General features: G+C 29.8%; 1 protein-coding gene across 2 annotated transcripts in view; it reads right to left on the bottom strand.

Annotated features, from left to right (window-relative positions):
* Nucleotides 1-5,026: 5,026 nt before the first annotated feature.
* LOC129956902 (carbonic anhydrase 1-like) overlaps nucleotides 5,027-23,910 on the bottom strand; it is a 92,301-nt gene continuing 73,417 nt past the window's right edge. For both annotated transcript variants that reach the window (XM_056068914.1, XM_056068915.1), the window contains exons 3-7: nucleotides 20,144-20,262; nucleotides 19,925-20,020; nucleotides 17,788-17,902; nucleotides 12,376-12,482; nucleotides 5,027-11,098 (exon numbers count right to left, since the gene is read on the bottom strand). In XM_056068914.1, the coding sequence (XP_055924889.1) occupies nucleotides 10,982-11,098; nucleotides 12,376-12,482; nucleotides 17,788-17,902; nucleotides 19,925-20,020; nucleotides 20,144-20,262 (554 nt within the window). In that variant the 3' untranslated portion in view covers nucleotides 5,027-10,981. The remainder of the gene's footprint in view (nucleotides 11,099-12,375; nucleotides 12,483-17,787; nucleotides 17,903-19,924; nucleotides 20,021-20,143; nucleotides 20,263-23,910) is intronic.

Here is a 23,910-nt window from a genome sequence, read left to right as displayed (position 1 = left end):
ATCGAGCACTTAAAGCTGTTCAATGCAAACTACTATTTAAATAAATGATATCTGTAAGGAATCATTTGAAATGTCTCTTTCTTTGTAAGAAATTATGCTTGGACTCGAGAATACGGTACTGTCTCCAAATATTCATTTCACGAATCTTTTCAAGTGATAAGTTTACTATTTTAATAACTATGGCTATCAATGATTGGCGAAAAAAACGATGATTCGCCAATTTGGCGACGAGACATTACCGTATTCTCAAGTTTTAACCAAGAAAAGAAATAAACTTGATGGAAGTTCCATTGCTCAGAAATGAATTGAAAATGAAATTTTAGCCATGAAAACCGGTGACGGATTTAAGAATTTTTTTGGGCTTAGGCGATGAACATTATTAGGCTCCTTTTTTAATAAATGATCAATTTAATTTCATATTTTAGACCTTTTCATTCGTAAAAGTAATTGGATGCAAAATTATTCGCCTGATACAAAGACTTGTTTATTGCTTCGGAAAATAAATATGTATAATTGTTTCAATTGAATTTCTCCGAAAAATTTATCTACATCTTTTTACCATTCTTTCGGTATTTTTAACAATTAAAATTAATAAATAAATAAGTAAATAAAACGTCAAAATGATGCACCGTTTTGAACGGTGAGTGAGAGGCACCATCCGAGTGCAAAGGTTAACACATTTTTAAAGTGCTAATGATTTTAGTTATTTTTATTTTATTAGCTTGGAGAAAATAAGTATTTTTACTTAATTTTTCTAATTAGCGTATGATGAATAAAATAATTAAAGTAGTGAAATTTTCGAAAAATTAGCTTTTAATATTAGTTAATACTTCCCTTATTTACAAATATTATTAATTTTAAGATCCCGAAACTAGACTTTTCGATGATTGGACTACGATAAGAAGTTGTGAGCAGAAAGAAGAGCAGATTTTACACCTCCTGTTTCCGCGAATAATCTGAATTACCCTATTACTGAATGTAAAACATCTCTTTTCATCTTTCTTGTCAACTATTTTTTTTTTGGTGCGAAAGAAACATCTATTGGCGTATGCGCAAAACCACGGAGGGTTTCCGAAACCAGAACGAACAGTATATGCTTTTAATGGTTATAAAAGGATAACAAATGTTGGATAAATATAACAATAAAAGTTATTATTTGATAGGACTTGTCAAGTGGATTACAACAGATAATTAATTGATATTTAATATTATAATAGAGAATGAGTTGAACTTTAATTAATAATATGAATAAATTAATGTGTACACGCCGCAGTACTAATAATTTAAAATTTAAAAAAAAGTTGCATTTCTTGCATACTTATTTGACGGCCAGATTAATATTTTTAATCGACCTATCTACACCCCCTCTTTAATCTAGTGTCCCCAGGCAGCTGCCTACATATTAGTCTATGTCACTGATAAAAAAATATCACCTCAAAGTAGACAACTCAAATCTGTTGTTCACATTACGCCGGCCCGATTCATTAAAAATAATATATATTACATACTCCAAGGGTTAATTTTAAGTTAAATATTACTAATTCAGTACACAATGTAAAATTCAAATGCTTGCATCTCGATAGGATATGTTAGTTATATTTCAAAGAAATTTACAAATAATAAGTTTACAGATTTAGTCTTGCAATTCCAAATTATAATAAAATATAGCTAATTTTATACAACGCTAAGCCATATGAAAGAAAATTGAAAAATACAATAAATAAATATTACGACAATGAATTTTAAATAAAGAATGCGACTCGATTATCTGTTCAAACCATGCTGTCTGATCTACCGTCAGCAAGGCAATACATTACACATTCGCGGTTGAAATTTAAAGTTATATGCTTATAAATGTAGCATGTAGCAATGCAGATTTAAAATGATTGAATAACTGTGTAATTTCAATAACACCTATTAGTTATATATCAAAAATGCAATTTCTTTTTGAACATAAGCTTCCTAAAACATAATTGGAAATAAAACAATAATTATAACGATATATATATAATTTTAAAGGCAATAACGAAATTGCATACCTTTCGTTTGTCTCCATCGGATTCTTTAATAAGTTAATTCCAATAAAAGCAGAGTCCATAAGTCTTATACACCACACAATCCCTTTAACGATGCATTCTATTTACATGTTATTTACAATGCCGCTAAGTTGGGTTTACATTCAGCTAATTCCAGTCAATACAGTAAAACCACGCATGCGCAAAAACTAAGCAATTAATACTTTTCCAGTTGAAACAAGCAATTGCTATTGTCCCTTTTCTAGCGCAAGTGTAATCTTTCTGAGCATGCGTGATTTTACTAGAATCTTAGGCTGAGAGTAAATCCACCTCTCATTTCGGATTCATCGCTATCACGAGAACACTTTATCAAGAATCCTTCATTCATAATGCCGGGTTTACACTCATCCAATAAGACAACGCATGCGCAGAAAGGGACTGATTTATGTTTCGCACAATTTCATAAGATAGATTCAGGCATTCCATGTTTGGATATAAATTGCCGTTTTTGCGACCCTGAATTTTTCTTTTTCACTGCGTATCGTATTAAAATGATGGATATTTACACAAAGGAACATGGTAAAATAAAAAAAAAAAAGGTGAACATACCAAAATTTGGGTAACTATAAAAAAGAAATGGCAAATAAAATGAAAACACGCACACGCAACCTCACATCATAAAGGACAAAAAATGTCGCAATTAATCTATGATAAGTGATCAATTACTTCGCACCAAAAAAACTGCCAAATTCTAAAAACGCATCCGCAGTAAGAAAAATTTACAATACAGGGGCATGGTGTTGTCCCGTTGGGACAATGACTTGCCATCGACCGAACAGCACTTTTCAGCCTTTCTACGCAGGCGCTGCCTACTTATAACTGGTGGATTGTAAAGCCGGTATAACAACGCAAGACTGGAAATTACCCGACAATAAGGCTGTGGACATGCGCAGAAAAAATTATATTATATCCTATATTTCCAAATATAGTAATGTCACGGAATTTGGAGACAGTTTGATTTAAAATTGAAAAATGCAAGATAAAAATATTACTATATGTTAAGAGCGAGAAATTGGATATAAAATACAAGATCTAAACATGGCCACCAATGACTAACTAATGCAAGTTTCCTCTAAGAAATTTACAGTTAAATCCTAGCGCACTACGGTCACTCCAAAAAATATCTTCTAAGGAAGATTTGGGTAATTTCGAAAGAACCTTCTATTTATATGTCAAAAAGGTGTATTAAACATGACAATGATCTTATAAATTTAAAGCTCTTATAACGATTTCAGAATGAAATAAAGGAAATATTACGAAACGCGAGGCCATAAGAACCTAATCCTTCCTCTTAGGAATTCGAGAAAAAAAAATGTTGTAACATTACGGAATTTCGAATCACACGAATGAAAATTGTAAAATGAAAAAACAAAAAATCGGGTTAAAAAATTCGTCATAAAGAGTAAATGACTCGAACCGGTGTCAACTTTAAATTGGATCGCTTTTCTAACCACTCATCCACAATTTGCACATCAGATTCTTCATTATAAAGCTTAATATTTTTTGTTCAATTATCTTCACTGTATTAAAATGCTAGTCTATTTGAAAGTAATGTGCCATTTCAATAGAATGAAATAATCATAGCATAGATTCTGCTGAAAATGAAATATTATAAACCGAGCCTTCTCCTAAGGAATTCTAAAGCATTTATTGTAATGTTACATACTTAAGAGTCATATGAATAATCATAAAATGAAAAGAACAAAATTATGTCATCAAAATCCCTAATAAAAAAAAATAATTCGCGCTTATGTTCCATTAAATTAGCCAGATACTCTAAACTGCCGTCATTCTTGCGAATATCGGTATGTTAAAGCCCAACTCTTTTTTATTGTATTCTTCTTAAAATTCAAAACAATTTGACGGTGTTGTGCCATTTTAATTGAATATACTAGATATTATATAGATTCTGCTGAATCTATATAAGCATAGACTTTTATCTGAGGAATTAATATAATATAACAGAACTTGAACTTTTGCTTCAACAAAATTAGACCGGTTCCTTGTCTATTAGGTCGATTACAATGCGTTAAAGTTTCGTGTTTTTTTTTATTCAAGTATCTTCATAATATTCAAATGCTTACCTATTTGAAGGCATTGTGCCATTTTAATAGAATGCACTAGTTATAATATAATTGCGGCTGAAAATGAAATAAGAGCTATAAATTCGTTTACGCAAACGTTTCAGCATCTTAAAGTTTAATGTTTCTTATTCAATAACTTTCGCATTTTCAAATACTTGCCTTTTTGATAGTTGTATGCCATTTAAATAAAATACACTAGTTAAAAAAATGATTTATGATAATACTGAAATATATAAAAAAATAATATTGAAAAATAAAATTATTGAAATATTGCGAAACATACATTCATATTATTAATAACTGAAAAAAAAATTCAACTACAAAATCTACAGTAAAAAGGGATGGACTAAAGTCTGTGCAAGTAGGGCGCCAATGTGATGGAATGCAGATTATTATAGTCTGTGCAAGAAGCAACAAGACGTTTGTTTTCGGAAACATTTCTTTAATAATCACATTCACACGAAAAAAACACAAAGACAAGACAAGACATTCAAACGCGCATCTTAACAGAACAGCACACCATCCCATTTTTATTACCATTCCAATGCACTATGGGATAACCTAATCAGGCATCGCCATCTAGTATCCAAAAGAGAAGATAAAAATAATGCAACTGCTTCACTACTATTATTATTATTAATAATTTTTTTATTATTTATTCACTGTATTAATGAAAATTTTATTAAGAAGAGTTTTAAAGCAAATTTCCCTGAAATTTCATTACCCCAGTTAGTTTTTAAAAAAACAGAACCGAGTGTTTACAAAAAATAGTCATTAATTTACACTACACTGACAGTAATATAAAAAGAGCAGTAGTTTGAAAATCGACATTTAAATGCTAAAATTTCTAATAAAAACAGAGAGAGAGATATTTCAAAAACTTTTTATTAAACACTCTTTCAAAAACACAACAAAAATATGATTCCTATACATTTGATTATTTTCGCCAATTTGGCACAACACTAAATGCAATTACTTTGATCCAATGCGTACAAACAAAATGCATTGCAACTAATTAACAACTTCAAGTATATTTTCAAAAATAATGCCCATAAAACATTATTTAACACATTTAACACTTACTTACCTAAATATTTTATCATAACAGACCTGAAATATTTTGCAGACATATACCTAAAAAGGATTTAATATGACTGAATTTTCTTCTATAACTTACTATTTTTAATTCTGTTCTAAGATAGGATGAAATTTAAAGTAGAAATATGTGAATTTAATTATTTAATATAGTGTATTATGTAAGTAACTAAGAATACTGTACCTTACTGTGCCATTATTTTTGCATTTTGATTAATAATGCAAATATGATAAAAAATTAAAACTGTTTGATTATTTACTTTACTATTACTAGTTGAATGCAGATGTAGTTCATTTTTCTGTAAATAATAAAATGTTTCGTGCATAATTTAGCTATGGTTAAAATTTAATACAAAAATGAAATATATTATGGTAATATAACAAATTTAGATTAAGTTCACAAAATTTAAAATTCTATATTTTTTAATCTGAAACAGGTTTTGCCTCTAATATATAATAAACATATTAAAATTATTATATAATTTCATTTATAATGATAATTTTGTTATAACAGAAAATGAAAGTGAAGAAAATCAGATTCATGAAAAAGCATACAATCTTTATTCTATAACAAAATATATATTAAAACAGTATATTAAATCTGCAGCGACAAGCATTCAAAAAGTTTCGTATTTTTTTCCCCCTTGCCAAATAAAGATAAGAAAAATGGCACAAAATGTTATAAATAAACAGATAAAGATTGGTAAAAATGTCTTTAAAAATATTTTCAACTGCATGTATAGTTTAAATACTGACTAGCTTTTAAGTAGTAACTTTGATCAAACATTTTTTTTCCTTCAATAATAATTTAAATTAAAAACATATAATAAAACTGCTTGTCACTAAAATTATTATTATTATTATTATTTTTTTTTTGTGAAGAAATGAAAAGCAATTCTTCAAGAAATACATTTTTCTTTCAGATATTCAACAGCAAAAATAAATATTTCACAAATCTCTTAATGGATAGTTCTGCAAATTGTCAAACCTTGAATTATACAGAAAAAATAATCACATGATTTTTGATCACATTAAATTCTGATAAAAGTAAACACTCATATGATAAACAATCATAATAGTATCATTACAAATTCATATAATTTCAACTTTTATAAAAAATAAAAGTGGCTCCAAGCAATACACTTTAACTCAGTCCTTAACAAGCATTTCTTTTAGAAGAAATTTAATTAGAATATATACAGTCAACAGATATTTATTAAATTTGTTTCAGAGCATTCTCAAAAGAATTTACAGAAACACTGATTATTCAAAACAATTGTTAAATGTATTACTACAAACTGGAAGACAGTATTTTAAATGCAAGAACATCTGCCCCAGTAAGGGAATTATAGATAAAAATTATCAACAACTCACCATGCTTACATATGAAAGAATTACATGTAAGCGAAGGAAGCACCATCCAATCACAAAACATAACATTTAAATCTTTATAACACCAGTAGATACTGAAAATTGTTTTGAAGAGTAAGCAAATGTATCTCAACATTATTCCTTTCTCTATAACAAAAAACTACAGCTGCTTCAGGAGCTTCAAGGATACAATGATAAAAGCTCCTTTAAAACAATTTCCATAACAAAATTCAAAATTATAACAATTGTTCTTTCCAAATACATTCAACATTCTTAATTTATATTCTATAAATATCATCTTATTTCTGCCTAATTATGGCCTTTATAATTGCTAAATTCTATCTATAATAATTTATAATAATAATTAATAATAATTTTTCTGTAATATTTAATAGCTCTATTTATAAAGAGTATAAATTAAGAATATTTTGAACATGAACAGTTTCAAAACAATGTTTTTCAATAAGGAACTTCTGAAGTAAAACATATTTCAAAAGACTTGGCACATTTTATAGGCATGAAACAATTTTTTTATATATTTTTTTAAGACGGGAAGGGAAAATTTCAGGTATAAAATGTATTTTCAACTTAAGTTAAATGTTTAAAAATAACTAGCAAATCAACTAACTTGATTAGTTTTTAAACAAAATATTTGGTTGCATTTTATATCACAAATTTTTCTACAAAATTATTGTTATTATAATAAACTGCTTTAAATTTCTATTCAATCCATATATACAGCACATAATCATATCACACATATTATTATGTAGTATAGCACAAACTACATAAAATCAGTTCTTTTTTTTTTCAAGATTTTTCTTCTAGTAATTTTCATTTAATATCTTAAAATCAATCTACAAAACACTAAATGCTTCAATATTAAATAAACAATTCTCTACACCAACAGAATGATCATAGGTAATTTTTTAAAAAAATAATGTATAATAATGAGAAAATTAGAAAAAATATGCATAATGACAGTAATTCAGCTGATACTAAATAAAATCTTTTACATATAACAAATAAAAAAAAAGAGACAAAGTTAAACTAAATTGCAAGGACATCATTAATACAATTACAGGGATTTAATAAAAAAAATTGAGGATAAAAGAAGGTAGAATTAAAAACATACAATTAAGGAAGCATGAAAATCAATCACTGTATTAAAAAAGTGAACACTTTAAGGTTTTGTAACAGCAATCAATATACTGAAACAGATTCACTGCTGTAAATGTTAAGTAAAGGTATTGAAGTAAATTCAGTATTTAATTCAATTCTGTAGTTTATTTTATCTTATTTTTGCTGTACACTTTAATGTAGGCATCCTACTAACCCTTTTCCCTCTTACTTATCACAAAGTTATTTATTCCATTATCTTGTTTGTATTATATAAAGGGAAATTATTTGTCTTTAGACATTTCCTAAGACACATGATTCCTAGTGCTATCAGTATAATGTTACTCATATTCTACTTGAATTTCTTCTTCATTTCAGATTTTGTTCTTCAATTTCAGAATATACAAGACAACAAATGATCATTTCAAAATTAACAAAAATATAGCTATTTACACTTAAAGCATCTTTAATATAAACAAAGATTTTTTTTATATATCTTTTATAAAACATACATGAATAGACTATCACATAAAAATAACAACAATAATGCATATGCAACAAGATTACATCTATATTCAAAGGCAGAATAAAATTTACAGAGATATTCCAAAAGTAGTTTGTACTATTGAGATAGAGAGAATGAGGGATATGTCATGTTAAAAAAAAAAAAAAAAAATCAAATAGTGTAATTAGAGAAAAGTAAATTGGATTTAAAAAACTTCTTTAAATCAACTCTGGAAAAAATAATGCAGCTCAAATAAAATCACATTAAACATAACAATAACATCCAAATGCACTGCATTTATTTCAACATTAATAGTTGAATTGGATGAATTCAAACACCAGCTCATATTACTTTCAACAAACTAAATGATGATTGTATGTATTACTTAAAATAGATATAATTAACAATCACTTTAACAAATTGTTAACAGATGACTAGCAGCATTTTCTTTAACAATTTATTCAACATGCAATATTTTTCAGATTGAAAAACATAAAATTTATAACAAAATAAAATTATATAAAACAAAATATTTAAATATTAATACAGCTCACTAATATTTTATGATAGATACTTAACAACTATGTACATAAAATAATGCGAGATTCTGAAAATAATTAAATTTTACTCATTTTTAAGACAAATTATATTTCATTTTTGATGAATAACGAGGCAGCTAAATGACTTCATAGGTTCAGAGACCAAAAAAATGTTTGAAACACATATAGAAATTCAGTTTTGAACATTTGCGTTTGGTTACATGCTTACAGCATTTTTGGCATCACCATTTTCAGCGTGAATGAGTTTTCAAAGTCAATAATAATATATTTAGAAGTATAATATAAAAAATTTTATCTATTCAATTTTTTTAAAATGTCTTATAAAAATCGAAATTTTAAAGTTCTATAAAATTAATGATTGTACTTGTTAACATTTCAGTTCATAAAAAAATACCAATACCAAAAAGGATTTTATACATATCAAAATCCTAATTAACTGAAATCCTAAATATTCAATTTTAGAAAATTTAACTAAAATAAGCAGAAGAAATCAGTTTATAATTAAGGTATATTTACTAACTGGACAATTAATGTGTTTCATTGAAAATATTGCAATTATACTTACAAAAGAAAATTTCTTTTTCCATATTTATGATAAAAATGGTTAATAATCAAAAGAATTTTTTAAAACTTAAACAACATAAAAAAATGAATTTTTAAAAGTCTATTAACACTTTTAAAAAAGAATTTTAGCTGCCACAATAATCAGTTACATATATTTAATGATTCATTTTTAAACTTGTAAGAAATAAAAACATTTTTCCAATTAAAGTGATACTATTGTTCATTGAACTCTTTAAATAAGTTACAAAGAACTTGAGTTTTATAAAATACAATAAATAGTTTTGTTGAATAAAAAAGTCCAAGATTTTTTCAAATTTTAAAATATGCAAACTGAACTAAAGTTTACTTATTATAGTAATTTTGCTATATTTACAAAATCAAAGTAAATTTTTTTATTTATGAAGTTAAGTGAATATTAGTATGTAAAAGTATTGCTGACAATTATCATCAAACATTCAGACAATAGCATTGATTCGATGTTTAATATGCAAATTGAGGAACACATGCAACAAGAACAAAAAGCACCACAAAAAGCAAAAGATTGTTATTACATTACGTAACCTGAGATTCAATCAAGGCAGTAAGAAATAAAAAGTAAACAATGGAAACCAAAACGCAAATCATACAAAAGACATCGATTATAGAATATTTTGCATGCATTCGTTGCATAAAGAGAGTATAATATTGCATAAATATCTGTAATGGTTTACATTAAGGATATAATAAACACTGAAAAGCACACCTTTAGTATGAATGTAGTATATACTTATCTTTCAGTATAAAAATTGTGAATTTCACATATATTTTTTATGTAATTGAATTTGTTTCTATTTTGGATAATTTTTAGAAATTTTAAAACATTTGTCTAACTATATTCAAGTATGTTTTTGTCGAAGTAAGTTGGTGTTGCATATTTATTAAGACTTTATTGTTTATTCTTTTTAGACATCAACAAAGTTGAATCAGTACTAAAAAATTTCTTAGTTTCCAAAATACAAGAATCAAGATAACACAATTAAAAATAAAATTTAATATAGTTGTAATGTAAAAATTCTATAAAAAAAGACTAGTATAAAAAATGAAGTAAAATAAATATAGTTGTGAGAAAGAAAGTTCACTCAACTCACTGAGTTCAATTTTTTCAACGTGAAATTGAAAATATATTTATGATTTCAATTAATTCTGACTAGGTAAAATAAAATAAAATCATTTGTAAAAATCCCTAATTTTAGACTAATTAAAAATTTCAGAACAAGTATGCAGATAAATGAGACAAGTTAATTATATAAATTTCTAAGTAATATGTGGTATATATACCTTCACCTAAAATTTATTATTTTTTGAAATATTGATGCAATAATATTAAATTTATTCTTATAGTGCTATTTAAAATTTAAAAAAAGATGCTTCTAGTGTCAATTATTTCCTTAATTCAAGTGCTAAAAACCATGTTCTATACTCTCAAACATGTTAACTGTTCAAAAAAATATACTCTAGAACCTTGGATAGTCATCATATTTGGTGCATAAATACATATTTCTGATAGAACAACAATAACAACAATGAGATCTGATAGGACAGAATCTATTTCAATGTTATGGCTATTGTTTAGGCAGCACAATCAAATATTTCTCGGTCATTTAATGATTGTGGTGGGCGATAATTTTTCAGGATGAAGCTATCTTCCTGGGCACAAGGCTTCTTCATGCGCCTGAAACAATCCAGCTGAAAAACAAATGCGACAGAAAAAAAAAATCAATGATTTCAGTTCTTGAAAACAAAGATATGTGTTATAATTATGACATATCAATAAACTAAGAAATCATAATAAACCAGTAGGAGTAGTATCCTCAAAGCTTTCTCGTATACTCGCTAATATAGGTGTTGTTCCACAGAACGCCTCGCTTGGCATTGGTGAACAATGGATACGAAACATTAACATCCAGCCTGAATTTAATATTTTTACAGAGTCTATAGAGGCGAGTTTTTTAGAAATTAATCCCAAGCATGATGTTAATAGCATCAGAAAATCGAATCTGTGTTTTAGACGCATTTTTTCCAATCAAATGAAACCAAAATCTGACACAGGACTACAATTGTAAGAAATATTGTTGACAGATATATCACCGTACGATATCATTTTCTTTGACCAGTTTAAACGTCCAGTTTTGTGGTTACTTTTAAACATGGTTTCTTAAAAATTATTCGTTTAGATTCCTGTATTCTTCTGTGTTTTTTTTTTCTTTTTTTGGTGCTATTCCAGATTTGGATACAATTTGTCGAAATGTCATATTTTTCTAGATCCCATTCTTTGAATGATTTTGTCACTGTGCATACATATTATTCGTTGTCGACAAAGTTTTTATTTAGTAGACCACTAGTCGCCATTATGCAAAATTCTGCAAACATCTTTTAAAGGTCTCTTTAAAATCTTGAAAATATGTTTTGAATGATTACCTTTAAGTTTTAAATCCAAAACTTTGACGATCATCTCTTTCGAAATATCTTTACCTTCAGACATTTCTTCGAATTTATAAAAATATCAATACATGTTTGTCGTTAACAAGTGGAAAAATTATTCTAAATCAATAAAAGAAAAACACATGATAAATACTTTCAAGAAATGTTAATAAATAATCGTCTGCTAAAAAAAATATTTAATAATATTTTTAAGTAAAATCAAACAATGTCCATATTTGTGGGACAGCAATTTTTAATTTTTACACGGTTTTTTTTTTCTTCTTTTTTTTTTTTTTAACCTATGTTCTAATATTTTTTTTTTTTTTTTTTTTGCATTAAAATAGAATAAATCGATTAAAATTATATCTGAATCATTTCTGAAAATAAATTAAAGGTATTTTAGCTTGGGTTGTCGTTTGTAGATCCTTGTCAATAATTTTGGAACAGGCTGTTTTATGTTCAGTAATCGCTCACTACATTCTTTATTTTGAGAAGATTCATTCTTCATTCGAAGAAATGGAATTAAGAACTGAATTTGTTACCTGTTCCTGAGACACGGTGATGGGATTCTTGAACACAATCCAGGTGACACTTTCATAACAAGGCGGAGTAGTAAGAGATCCGGAATAGGTCCAAAAGGAATGATCAGCTGGAAAAAAAAATTAATGAATGACCTACATATTCTATAAAATATTTTTTTGATGAGTTAGAAATCTCACATTTTATACTCGAGTGATTCTCTTTATGTATAAAACGATAAATTTAAACTCTCCATTGAAACATTCAAGCACGTGCCTTTGCCAATCATTCAATCAGTAATAGGATTTTCACTTTCGCTTTTATTATGTAATACATATACTTTGTATGCACTAAACTACTTTAATTGAATTCAAGTACTTTAACTGGCAAGGTGAATTTTTTTTTTTTTTTTTTTTTTTTTTTTTTAAAGAAATGCACCCCATATTAATTATTTTAGCCTAAAAACTCAATAACCTTGGCGAACAAACTCGTCGCCAAAGGCGGCTAGTATTACAAATGCTCTGAAAAAGGTTTGTTAAAAACTCCATTCAGTCAGAAGAAACAAGATATAAAAAAAATCAAGAAGGAACCCAACAGAAAGTTCAATCAAGAACGAAAATAAGACTTAACCGTCGATAAATGAGTAATCATTACAATTTCAATACGAAATTCGGTGACTATATCTTCCGAAACTATTATCTCACAATAAAAGGTTTTCGTATTATATTAATATTGAAAAAATATTACGTTTTAATGATAAAAATTACATTTCTGTACAATTTTTTAAAAAATTTATTTCTAATAATTTTTAAAATTTAATTTGATATTCAACCTGTAAAATATTTTTGCAGTTAAAATGAAATTCAAACTCATTTTAATTCCCCCATCAAAACATTCCATTGTGTGCTTTTGTCGATGTTTAAATTAAGATTTAAAAAATTGCTTTCTTTGGAACTTTTAACTCCAAATAGCAGCCTCTTCACCTCCGCATTTATTTCGTATTCGATAAAGCTTTTTAATTTACATCCACCATGTTTTGAAGCAGATTGATTCAATTAAATTAATGTTTTTTAGTTATTCAAATAACAAAATGCAGTTAATTTTTTTGTTTTTGTTTAAAGTTTTAATTTAACAAGAATCAAAAATATAATTATCATAAAAGCACTGAAACAAAAGTTATTTAGATATATCTCACAATTAATAAGGGACAAATATATATGTGTAACAAAAAAACAGGATATTTCTTGAAAAGTGAAGGACCCTATGTCTATGAATTTAATAGATTAATAGTTTCACTTTATAGCTATGTCAGAAAACAGTCCCATGAAGTCAAAACAAAAATCTAGAATTATTTAAATTCAATTATTCAAAATTTTCATAAAAGCATCATAGTTATTATACACTAGCCGCTTTTAGCGACCATCTGATCCAAAGTGAATACAGGTTTATTTAATTTCAATAAAATCGATTAGACATAACTTCATGTCGACAATTTCTGTCACACTGTCTGATACTGAAGCCGTATTATTTTAGTAGCCTTATATATCTGTTCAATTTACAAATGAACTATCCAAATAAAGTCAAATTCCATGACATCTTAAAAACGTAAGTGCTCACTTCGTTTGACTTTCGTGATATATTAGCCTTTCTTTTTTCTCACTAGACGACTTCGACGACCAACTGATACATCAGGTTATTGGTTATATTTAATTTCAGTTGAATCGTTAAAATATAACTTCATGATCACGATTCATTCAACTGGTCAGATATTATAGTCATGTTATTTTAATTGTCTTCCACATGCTCTGATCATTGCCTAAATGGATCTTTCCAACGAACAGCAAACCCATGATATCATAACGCTAAAATATATAAATATGATGTTCATCCATCATCTAAATTCGGCGCAATTGTAACCACTTTTTTATTCATTTTGTAGACAACACAAATGCTAAACATAATCTTTCTTCCTTAACTTCAAAGAATGCAAGAAAACACACGATGGAACACTTGATTTAAAAAAACGGTTCGAATTTCATTGCATCAATATAATTTATCGTTGGAAATTAGGCAAAAAGTATTTTTTAAAATAAAAAAAATTGCTAATATTCAGGAAAAATATGAATGAACATTAAATTAATAACATAAAGAGCAATGTTTTAAAATTTTGAAACGGCGTGAAATTCATTTTTGTGTAGTAATATATTTTCTGAAATTATGGCGAAAAAACGCAAAATTAATTTTTTATTAATTAAAATTTCATAAAAATCAATCGCTCCAGTGCACATTTCCACCTTCCAAAGTATGTATGTGCGAAATTTCATAGCTGTATGTCAAACGGTGCGGTTTATAAGCGCCAACAGAAACACATGCAGTGAGAGAGAAAGAGAAAAAGGGAATCTGTTTCATCAAATATTTAATCGCAGGATTTTCTTCCATTGTTGAAACTTGAAGAAGATAGATTCTGTTTAACATCTGTATAGTTTGAAAGACGAGTAAAAGATGAAATTGCAATTTTTAATATCGCTATGATGCTTTAACACTGGTCTCCTTTGAAGAAACAAGAACCTTCCATTAGAAAGGTTCTTGCACGCAATAAACAGAATGCATGAAAGACGATTAAAATAACACAGTTTCAATGCCAGATAACTTGGCATAAACATGGACACGAAATTACATTTTTACAATTTAAAATGGAATTAAAGATAACCAATATCCCTGGCGAATTAGCCGGTATCCAAAAGCGACCTGTTTATATAAGGGTTGTCCAAAATGCAGATACTTGCGATTGTGTCAGAATAAATGCAGCTACAACAGCATCAGGATATGAAGGGAGGTAGGAGGTGCTGCATACGGTGTTCAACAGTGAAAGCTGTTCGTGGTAGAGGAAGCTGACCGAAAATAAAGTCGTGCAATACATGGATGCGTCCAGATCGGAACAACGAGCGGTAATACGGTTTCTGACGCTTCGATTGCCGTGGACCACTCTTGACTGATTTTCAACCCCAAGTTTGGTTTGGTTTGGTTATATTAACGTCCCGTTTGAAGCAACACTAGGGCTATTTATCCAATCCCAAGAGAGCCCTATCAATGCAACACAATACTGCTCTACTCTGGCGAAACTACGAAAAGTAATCAAAAGCAAACGGCCAGGCTTTCTCAAACAGCAGTGATCCTTCTCCATGACAATGCCCGCCCACACGCCTCCCAGAAACCCAAACGACCTTAAAAAATTCCTTTGGGAAGTGTTGGAACAGTCTGGACTTGCCACCCTGTGACTTCCACATCTTTCGGCACTTAAGAGAGCATTACAGGGGACACATTTCCATTCGGACGACGAAGCTGTGTAGGACTTTCTCAAGAATCAACCACCATCTTTCTGCGACAAAAGTATCGACCTGCTATCTAAACGATGGAACTTGTGTTACAACGCCCATGGCAATTTCTTTCGATTACCAATAAAGGTATTCTTTTCATTCAGCTTGTTCGCATTTCATTTGAGCAACCCTTATAATAATTTATTTATTTATTTATTCGAAAATTAAATTTTTACTCTTATTCAAATATATGAACGAACAATTATATTTCATGAATAAAAATTACTAATCTATACTTATAATAAAGCTCAATGTGTGTGTGTGTTGGCGCTCTACAGGCCAGACCGTTTGACCTACAGCTACCAAATTTGGCACATGTATACCTTGGAGGTTGGGAATGTGCACCTGGGGTTCCTTTTTTCGAATTTTTAATTAGAATTTTAATTATTAATTAAAAACTAACTTTCCTAAAAAATCTTCCATTTTCCCCAACGCCAACTTTTCCGCCAAAAAAATCTTCCATTTTCCCCACCGCCAAATGAGAAAGGCTTCAATTTTTTTTTTCTCCCAACAGTAATGAGGCTAGGGTTAAAATTTTTCGACGGATTATTTCAATAGATTCTGTTTATTTTCTTAATGTTTGATGCATTTAAAATTAAACATTGTTAATGAATCGATCTTTCAGATTCATTCTGAAGTACTTTTGAATTAAAATAAAACAGAATGAAGGAAATTAAAAATTTCTAATCCGCATAGCGTTACCCCAACTGGCGTAGAAAAAAATCACGTATTTGCGTTACGTAACTGGGGAAGAAAATTCACGCATGCGCATTCTGTTCTGATTGTTGCCATGACAACCGTTATCAATGGATGATTTAAATTATTTTTGAGTTAGTCGCATGCTTTTGTAAGTAAATTGTATTTATGTTAGTTATATATTTTTTGTATATGCTTATAGTTTTAAGTAGTTTTTTTAAAACCTGTTTTCAACCGTTTATTTTAAACGATTCGTTTTATTTTCTTAGTGTTTGATGCATTTAAATTTAAACATTGTTAATTAATCGATCTGCTCATAATGAATCTGAGAAAATTTTGTTGACAAACTCTTGAAATATTACATAAATTAAAAAAGATATTCTTTAGTGCCCATAAAGTTTAAACGCTGAGTGACTCTATTTTCAGTAATCAGATTATTAAAAAAATGCTTTGTTTCAGTAAAAAATATTATTATATTAATTGAAGATTAATTCTTTCTACTTTAATTTAAAGCATAAATTCTACGGGTGCGAACAGAAAATGAGAGATACATATTACGTTATGACTGAAGGCCTTTATAATATTATGAATGAATTATATCACAATCAAAATTTGAAGTTTTAAAATATTTTGATGAAGAAGATATTAAAGTAAAAATTGCATAAAATATTTAATTATTAAAATTTTAACGAACATTAAGATTGGCGAACCGGCTGGTCGCTAAAGGCGGCTAGTATTTTTATAAAAGTGTGTTTGCTAATTTAATTTGGAATGATTTTTTTCAGAAATTAGAAGGGGGGAAAAAGTATTAATTCAAACTAACTGGTTGAAGGCCAACTGTTTCGTATTCATCCTTGCTGTTTCACTACTGTTCAAGAACAAATTAATAAATTATGACAAAAATTTGAAGGACATTTTCCCGTAAATTCGCTTTTTCATATAATACAGGCAGTAATCTTAAATAATATACAAAGTCTAATCTCAAACTGAATTTTCCACTCAGTGCCCTCCCTTTGTGAGAAAAAAGTTGTAACTGACAGATGGATTAAAGACAGGATAATAAATAACAATACTGGCATGTGTTTAAAGCATTGAAATATAAAAGGTTGGACAAAACTTATCAAACGTCTTGTAACTAACACAGTGTAGATTATCATTTCTAAGATTAAAATTACTGCAAAATAATAATAATAATAATACTAACAATCAAAATACTTTGTTTTAAAATATTCAAGTATTTTTTTTACGTACATTTTATAGTTAGCATCGAAAATTGAGAATTTCCAGTATTGTCAATACTTTATAGTATTCATACAGCAATCAATGAAAAAAAAAAAAAAAAAGAGTAAGAGCTGGCCTTACCGGGATACATGGCAACCGGGTCTAAATCTTCGGGTAATTCAGTTCTATCATCCTTCGATGGAATCTTGGACAAAACATCACACAATTTGTCCATCTCAGGGTTCTTTTCGCCTTCCTGCGTGAAAAATGACAGTCACTTAACATACTGATGACGATATACAGTGAAATACAACGATATACTGCATAGTCTTGCCTCTAGCATGTAATGAAGTCATATAATAAAATAAAATAAAAAAGAGGCAGTAAAATTTAGTAATGTTTTTACATGACGAAATGTTCAATGATCATTGACCAAGAAGCACATATAAAAATACGGTGTACATCTTATTTTGATCGTGAATGGCATGCGCGAATTGTGATCACAATTTATTACGTACATTATTTATAAATTTATTTCACTTATATTTACTAAAAATTATATAATCAATTAATAAATAAAAAGTGTGGTCTCTTATCAATGTGCAAATTAAAAAACACCCCTCTCCTTTTGCCCTCCCTCTTAAATGCATAAGGTTTTCTCTCACTCTCTCTGTATGTGTGTGCGTGTTTAGCCACTGGTTGTATGAAAAATGAATGCATCCAATAATGATAATAACTAGAGTTGAACTTGTGTTTTAAATTCGTTTTTCCCAACCGACTGAAAACAACATTTGCATAGAACTACAATTGTAGTCACAAAATTACATAAGACATTTTATATATTTAAATCATTTTATTTTTGAGTTATCGCGTTTACATGCTTCTAAAAGTACAATTCAATTGACGATTAACCCTTAGTTGGGTTTGGCTCAAAATTTGACAGATGCTTACATAATGGATGCTGAATCTGAGTACCAAATTTCATACATTTAACTACCTTCGTATTGTAATTACCGTGTTAACTTATATTCGAACAGCCAGTCATATTTCTCCAGAATCGACTTTGTTTAAGCCTGGAAAGAAATCTACAAATTTGGTATAAGGAGAGTATATCAAATTTCACTCGTCTAGCTCGAAATGTTTTGTAGTTATCATTATCACAGACAGACATAATGACATCCCCCCTCCCAAATTTAGGGAGGTCTAAAACATGTAGTTTCATCAAAACCGATAATATTACGACTGTATTGTAATCGTTTACGATTACGAGAAAGTAATAAAAGGATGTGATATATCGTGGTACATATTATATCTAAGTAAAATTGTTAATATAGATACAAAATGGATGATATCATCCATGCTTTTTTGTTCGCGTACCATAATACACCATGATGGTTTAGATCTTTTCCTTTAAAACACTTAGATCTTTGACATCTTCATATGACCAGAGGCCTCTTTTTCTCTCCAGTTATGCAAGCACAAAAACTAATGGTAAGTCGCACCTTCGTATTTTTCCACCTATGGCTTCTTTGGACTTTTGAATCATATTTTTATTGACCAAAACTCTAAAAATGCACCATTTTGTCCTTGTTCTAATATCCAGCCAAAAGCAATGGCAGATATCCAGACACTCTCCACGTGGAGATTCTTTCTTTGTTATTGATCCTGTTGACTATTTCATTATATACCGGACTCCCTAAAATTATTTTACTACACTAAGGGGATTTTAATCCCAAGCAACGCCGGTTATATTGACTAATATTTATATAAAATCTAAAGTCTTTTTAATGTCTTTTCAATTTTAAACTTGATGTTGTTGCTTACGGTACTTGTCATAGACAAGTTCACTGAAGAAGTCAGCGATTTCAGCAGAGTTTTAGCGCCTCTTGTTTCAGTAGAGCAATCTAGTGCCAAGAATACGTCTTAGCTACTGATGCGTCTTCATGCAAATGAAGTCCTTTTCACGGGGCGTACTTCATTCACTCATCCACAGATCGCAATTTAGACCTGAATCAAAGAAGATAACTTCTGATCCAGTATCCCCAGTGGTATTGTCTCGATTTGGAAGATTTTCTGGCCCCGACAGATTTATACGCGCACCGACCACCATGTACACGGTGAGTATTCGGCCAACGGGGTTCGAACTCACAACCCAAGGGATGCGATCCAACGCCGGACCAGGCTATCCGGGCCAAATAGACCTTGTTTATTTTTCTCTTGCCAGCATTTGAATTTAAAAAGATATTTGAATACAGGAGAGACTGAAAGAAGGTCTTACCTCCAGGAAGACAGCGATGACAGTAAGGCCAGACGGTGATGGAACTGCTTCAGCACAAGACGGGAATTTGTCTCTGTTCCAGTGGACGAAGTGGAGCTGCAACAAAACACGCACACATTGAATTTTAAAAAAAATCAGGGAAAAAATAGCAAAACACAAAACACAGCTTGCATTTCTATTTAGATGTCAGAATTAAATTGAAAGAAAAGAAAAAAGAACCTCTCCAGCATAAGCTTTTCCGTCCACAGTGTGCTCGGAACCACAGGTATTGTCATTGCCCCAGTGGCTATGGAACTGGACTAACTCGTACGACTCGGACAAAGGGCCTCCGGTAAGCTCTGGAAAAATATCAAATGGACGTTAAATCGGATGCATCACTGACTACGAGTGCAGGGCGTATCAGGAGCAGCTTTAAAAACTTATAAATGAAAGAAGATAGAAAAAAAAAATGCCATTTTCACAAAAAAAGGACAGAACAAACAAACAAAAAATTATTGGTCACATATGTTCGTAATTCATACCGCCAAATGGCTCAGAAGCTACTATATTGACTGTTACATTAAATAAGACAACGAACGGAATAAAAGCAGTCTAAAATTTCTTGCATATAAAGAAATGCGAGAAATTTGTGAGTGGATCATCCGTGCTGGTTTATTATCCTCTTCAAATATTCGTAATACATGCACTGGCTAGCCAGCTTTTTCGTTACAGCAGCCTAATATGGCGGAAGGGCAGGCCAGATAGGCCGGAGTTCTATTCTCAATTCTTTGCCCACCAATACTAGAAGACAATGTTTTTATACCAAAATTCAATGTTATAATACGTATTTTTTCACTCCTTATTGAGTACTAAGCCCCCCATTTATCACACCCGCGGCCCAATTTAACGCAACCGCAGCCCGGTGAATCATAAAAGCAGCTGCCGGTGATGCGCCGGGTTAAAATAGAATACTCTGTACTGGTAGTTTATATAATGCACTACAAGCTTCAAGAATTTATTCGAGAAAAAGTAAGTTAGAGGATATAAACTGTTCACATTTTAACATAAATTCTGTAATGCCCAACTTAAATGCAGGAAACATAAACAAAACGTTAACGTAAATCGTAGGTCTAATTCTTAAGAAAAATGACTCAAACTGATTTTATTTTTCATTGATAAATGATTACACAGATATGAAAAGGTAACCCTAAGATAAAAGTCAAAACTTACAGTTTTTAGTTTTTGAAAAAATTCTTAATAAATGATGCTTCTGCAGCGCCTTCCCTTCCTCATTTAATTGCGATAAAAGAAAACTAGGCCGGATAGTCGCGAACCGGTTAAGTTTGTTTAGTTTAGTTATATTAACGTCCCGTTTGAAGCAACACGAGGGCTATTTTGGGACGGACCTCGTCATTTTGAACCGCGGTCAGATGACGAGGACGACACCTAAGCTGGCACCCCCCTCTCCACACCACACCAGCGGGTAGTCGTGAACCGGATACTCGGAAATGTACTGTACTTGGTAAAGATTTAACGTTTCAGCAAGGATGTATAAAAATCACTTATCCCTTTCTTTGATACAGAAAATGGCGAATATTTAATCTAAAAATAAACTGATCATTAAAATGAAAAGTTCCAAAATGTATATTAAGCTATCGCATTTATATATTAAACAACAAGGTTGATGTCGAATTTTATAAGAAAATTGTGTAATATCAACTCTAATATTTCAAACGAAACGCAAGGAAATGATTTATAAAATTTGATCTTTATACAAAATTTATAGATAAATATCAAATTTTGAGCAAAATACATTCAAAAGAAGTGTGTCTGTCCGCCTATTCAAATATAAGCTAACAAGATAATCACGGAACGAAGAAAGCTAGATGGATACAATCTGGCACATACATTTAACATCTATTATAAGAGTTTGTCGATTTATCTCTAGTATGCGGTTATTAGTATCCGAAAATCGAATTTATGTTTTAGACGCATTTTCCCAACCGATTGAAACAAAAATATGACACTACAACTGTCTCACAAAATCTCATGACAAATTTTGTAAATTTAAGTCATTGTATTTTTGAGTTATTGCGTTAAAAATACAAGTCGACAAATTCATGAATTTGACTAAAAAAATCTCACAGGCGTATGCACTATAGATGTTAAATCTGTGTACCGAATTTTATCCATCTAGCTCTCTTCTTTTTGTAGTTATCGTATTGATTTATATTCGAACAGCCAGATAGACTTTCTCTAAATGCTCAATTTTGATGTAAAAAATATATACCATATTTTATCTGTCTACCCAAAGCGTTTTTCAGTTATCTTTTTTAAAGATGTACAGACATTTTTTTAAAAATGTGTTTTACGAACTCAGACAGGTCTGAAATCTGAAGATTCGTCAAAATCTCGATATCGAATTTTTCGACGATTACAATACTTTCTCTTTACTTATACGAAAAAGTAAAAAACAGTCTTTCATTTTTCAACTCTAAGTAAGTTTATTTAAAATAAATTCTGTTTGGTTTCAGCCAACACCTGTCCAGGCTGCTGTTGGATGTTTACCCACGGGTGCGAGAGAGAACTGATGATTGATCGGAACTTGCTGTTCCTCCATCCAACTTTCAACACGTTTAGCGAGGAAACAAATGTTTTGCTTCGACTCCAATCGGTTTCAACATGGAAATAAAACTTCTGCACTTTTATTACAAAAATCGTAAAAACAATCCCATTTCCAAACTGAATAGGAATTTAAATAAATATTTCCCTTGCGAGCTTCACTGAAAACAGCGTTTTCTGCATATACAAAGTTTAGAAACGCAGAGAATAGTAAAAAATTCGAACTCGAGATTTTGCGGAATTTCCAAGCTTCAGACTTGACAGAGTTCGTAAAACACACTTTTGGCATTGTGTCTGTCTGTCCGTCTACAAATCTGACAAAAACAACTAAAAAACGGTGAATTTAGTAACCAATTTGGTGAATGGTCATTACATCTATTTCTATCAAATTTTGAGAAAACTCCGTTCAGAGGAAATCTGCCTGTCCGTTTGTTCGAATGTAAATTGACAACGACAACTACAAAATGAAGAAAGCTATCTAGATAAAATTTGATACACATGTTTAATATCTATAGTGAAGTCATCTATCAGATTTTGAGCCAGATTCAACAAGGGATTGACCATTTATCGGTCTGTGTTGTCAGAAACATGTAAATGCAATAATTCAAAAACGCGATGACTTAAATAAATCAAATTTGGTATGTGATTTTGGGACTTTAAATGTAGTTTTACATCAAATTTTGGGTTAAATCGATCCGGAAAAAAGAATTTCAAACACAAACTTGATTTCTGATCTGATCAAGAATCGATGATTTGTGGTCAGAAAGTGGCTACATTTTGCAAGTTGAGAAGGCGGACCACAAAAAATGCACAATTGTTCTTATATTACTACTGATTCAAAGAATGATGTAGATACGCTATTTTTATTGAAAAGACTGCATTTCCAGTGAGACTAATTTTCGCCATGACTGTCAATAAGTCACAAGGTCAGAGTCGTGTCAAAAGTAGTCTGACTATTAATGATCAAAGGACTATTAATGACAAAGGACCAACGGATCTTTTCACACTGACAATTTTATGTAACGATGCCCAGAATTAAACATAGAGCAGGAATTAAAAGAAACAGACAGCATTAAAATTATTGTTTTTAAAGAACGCTCTTAGTAAAAATTAGGGAATATGAAAGTAATCAATGTAAAAAGTAAAGTAAGTAAGGGATCAGTAAGTATTTTTAACGGTTTTCAGAAAGTTTTAATTAATCTGTTTAAAATTTTTGGTTCTAGTGTAGATTTGGGGGCCCCTTCGATTGGCGACAAATTTCAGCGACGAAGCACTACTTCTGATTTCCATAATGCTTTGTTTTCATTGACGTTACTGTTGGATTACCGAACTTGGCGTCAAAAAAATCGCCAAGGAGCACCAAATTGTAGACGTTTACCAAATTT

The sequence above is a fragment of the Argiope bruennichi genome, chromosome 11, assembly GCF_947563725.1.
Source record: "Argiope bruennichi chromosome 11, qqArgBrue1.1, whole genome shotgun sequence".
Classification (NCBI taxonomy): domain Eukaryota; kingdom Metazoa; phylum Arthropoda; class Arachnida; order Araneae; family Araneidae; genus Argiope; species Argiope bruennichi.
Note: the sequence above shows the minus strand (reverse complement) of the source record. Positions and strands in the feature narration are given on the sequence as shown.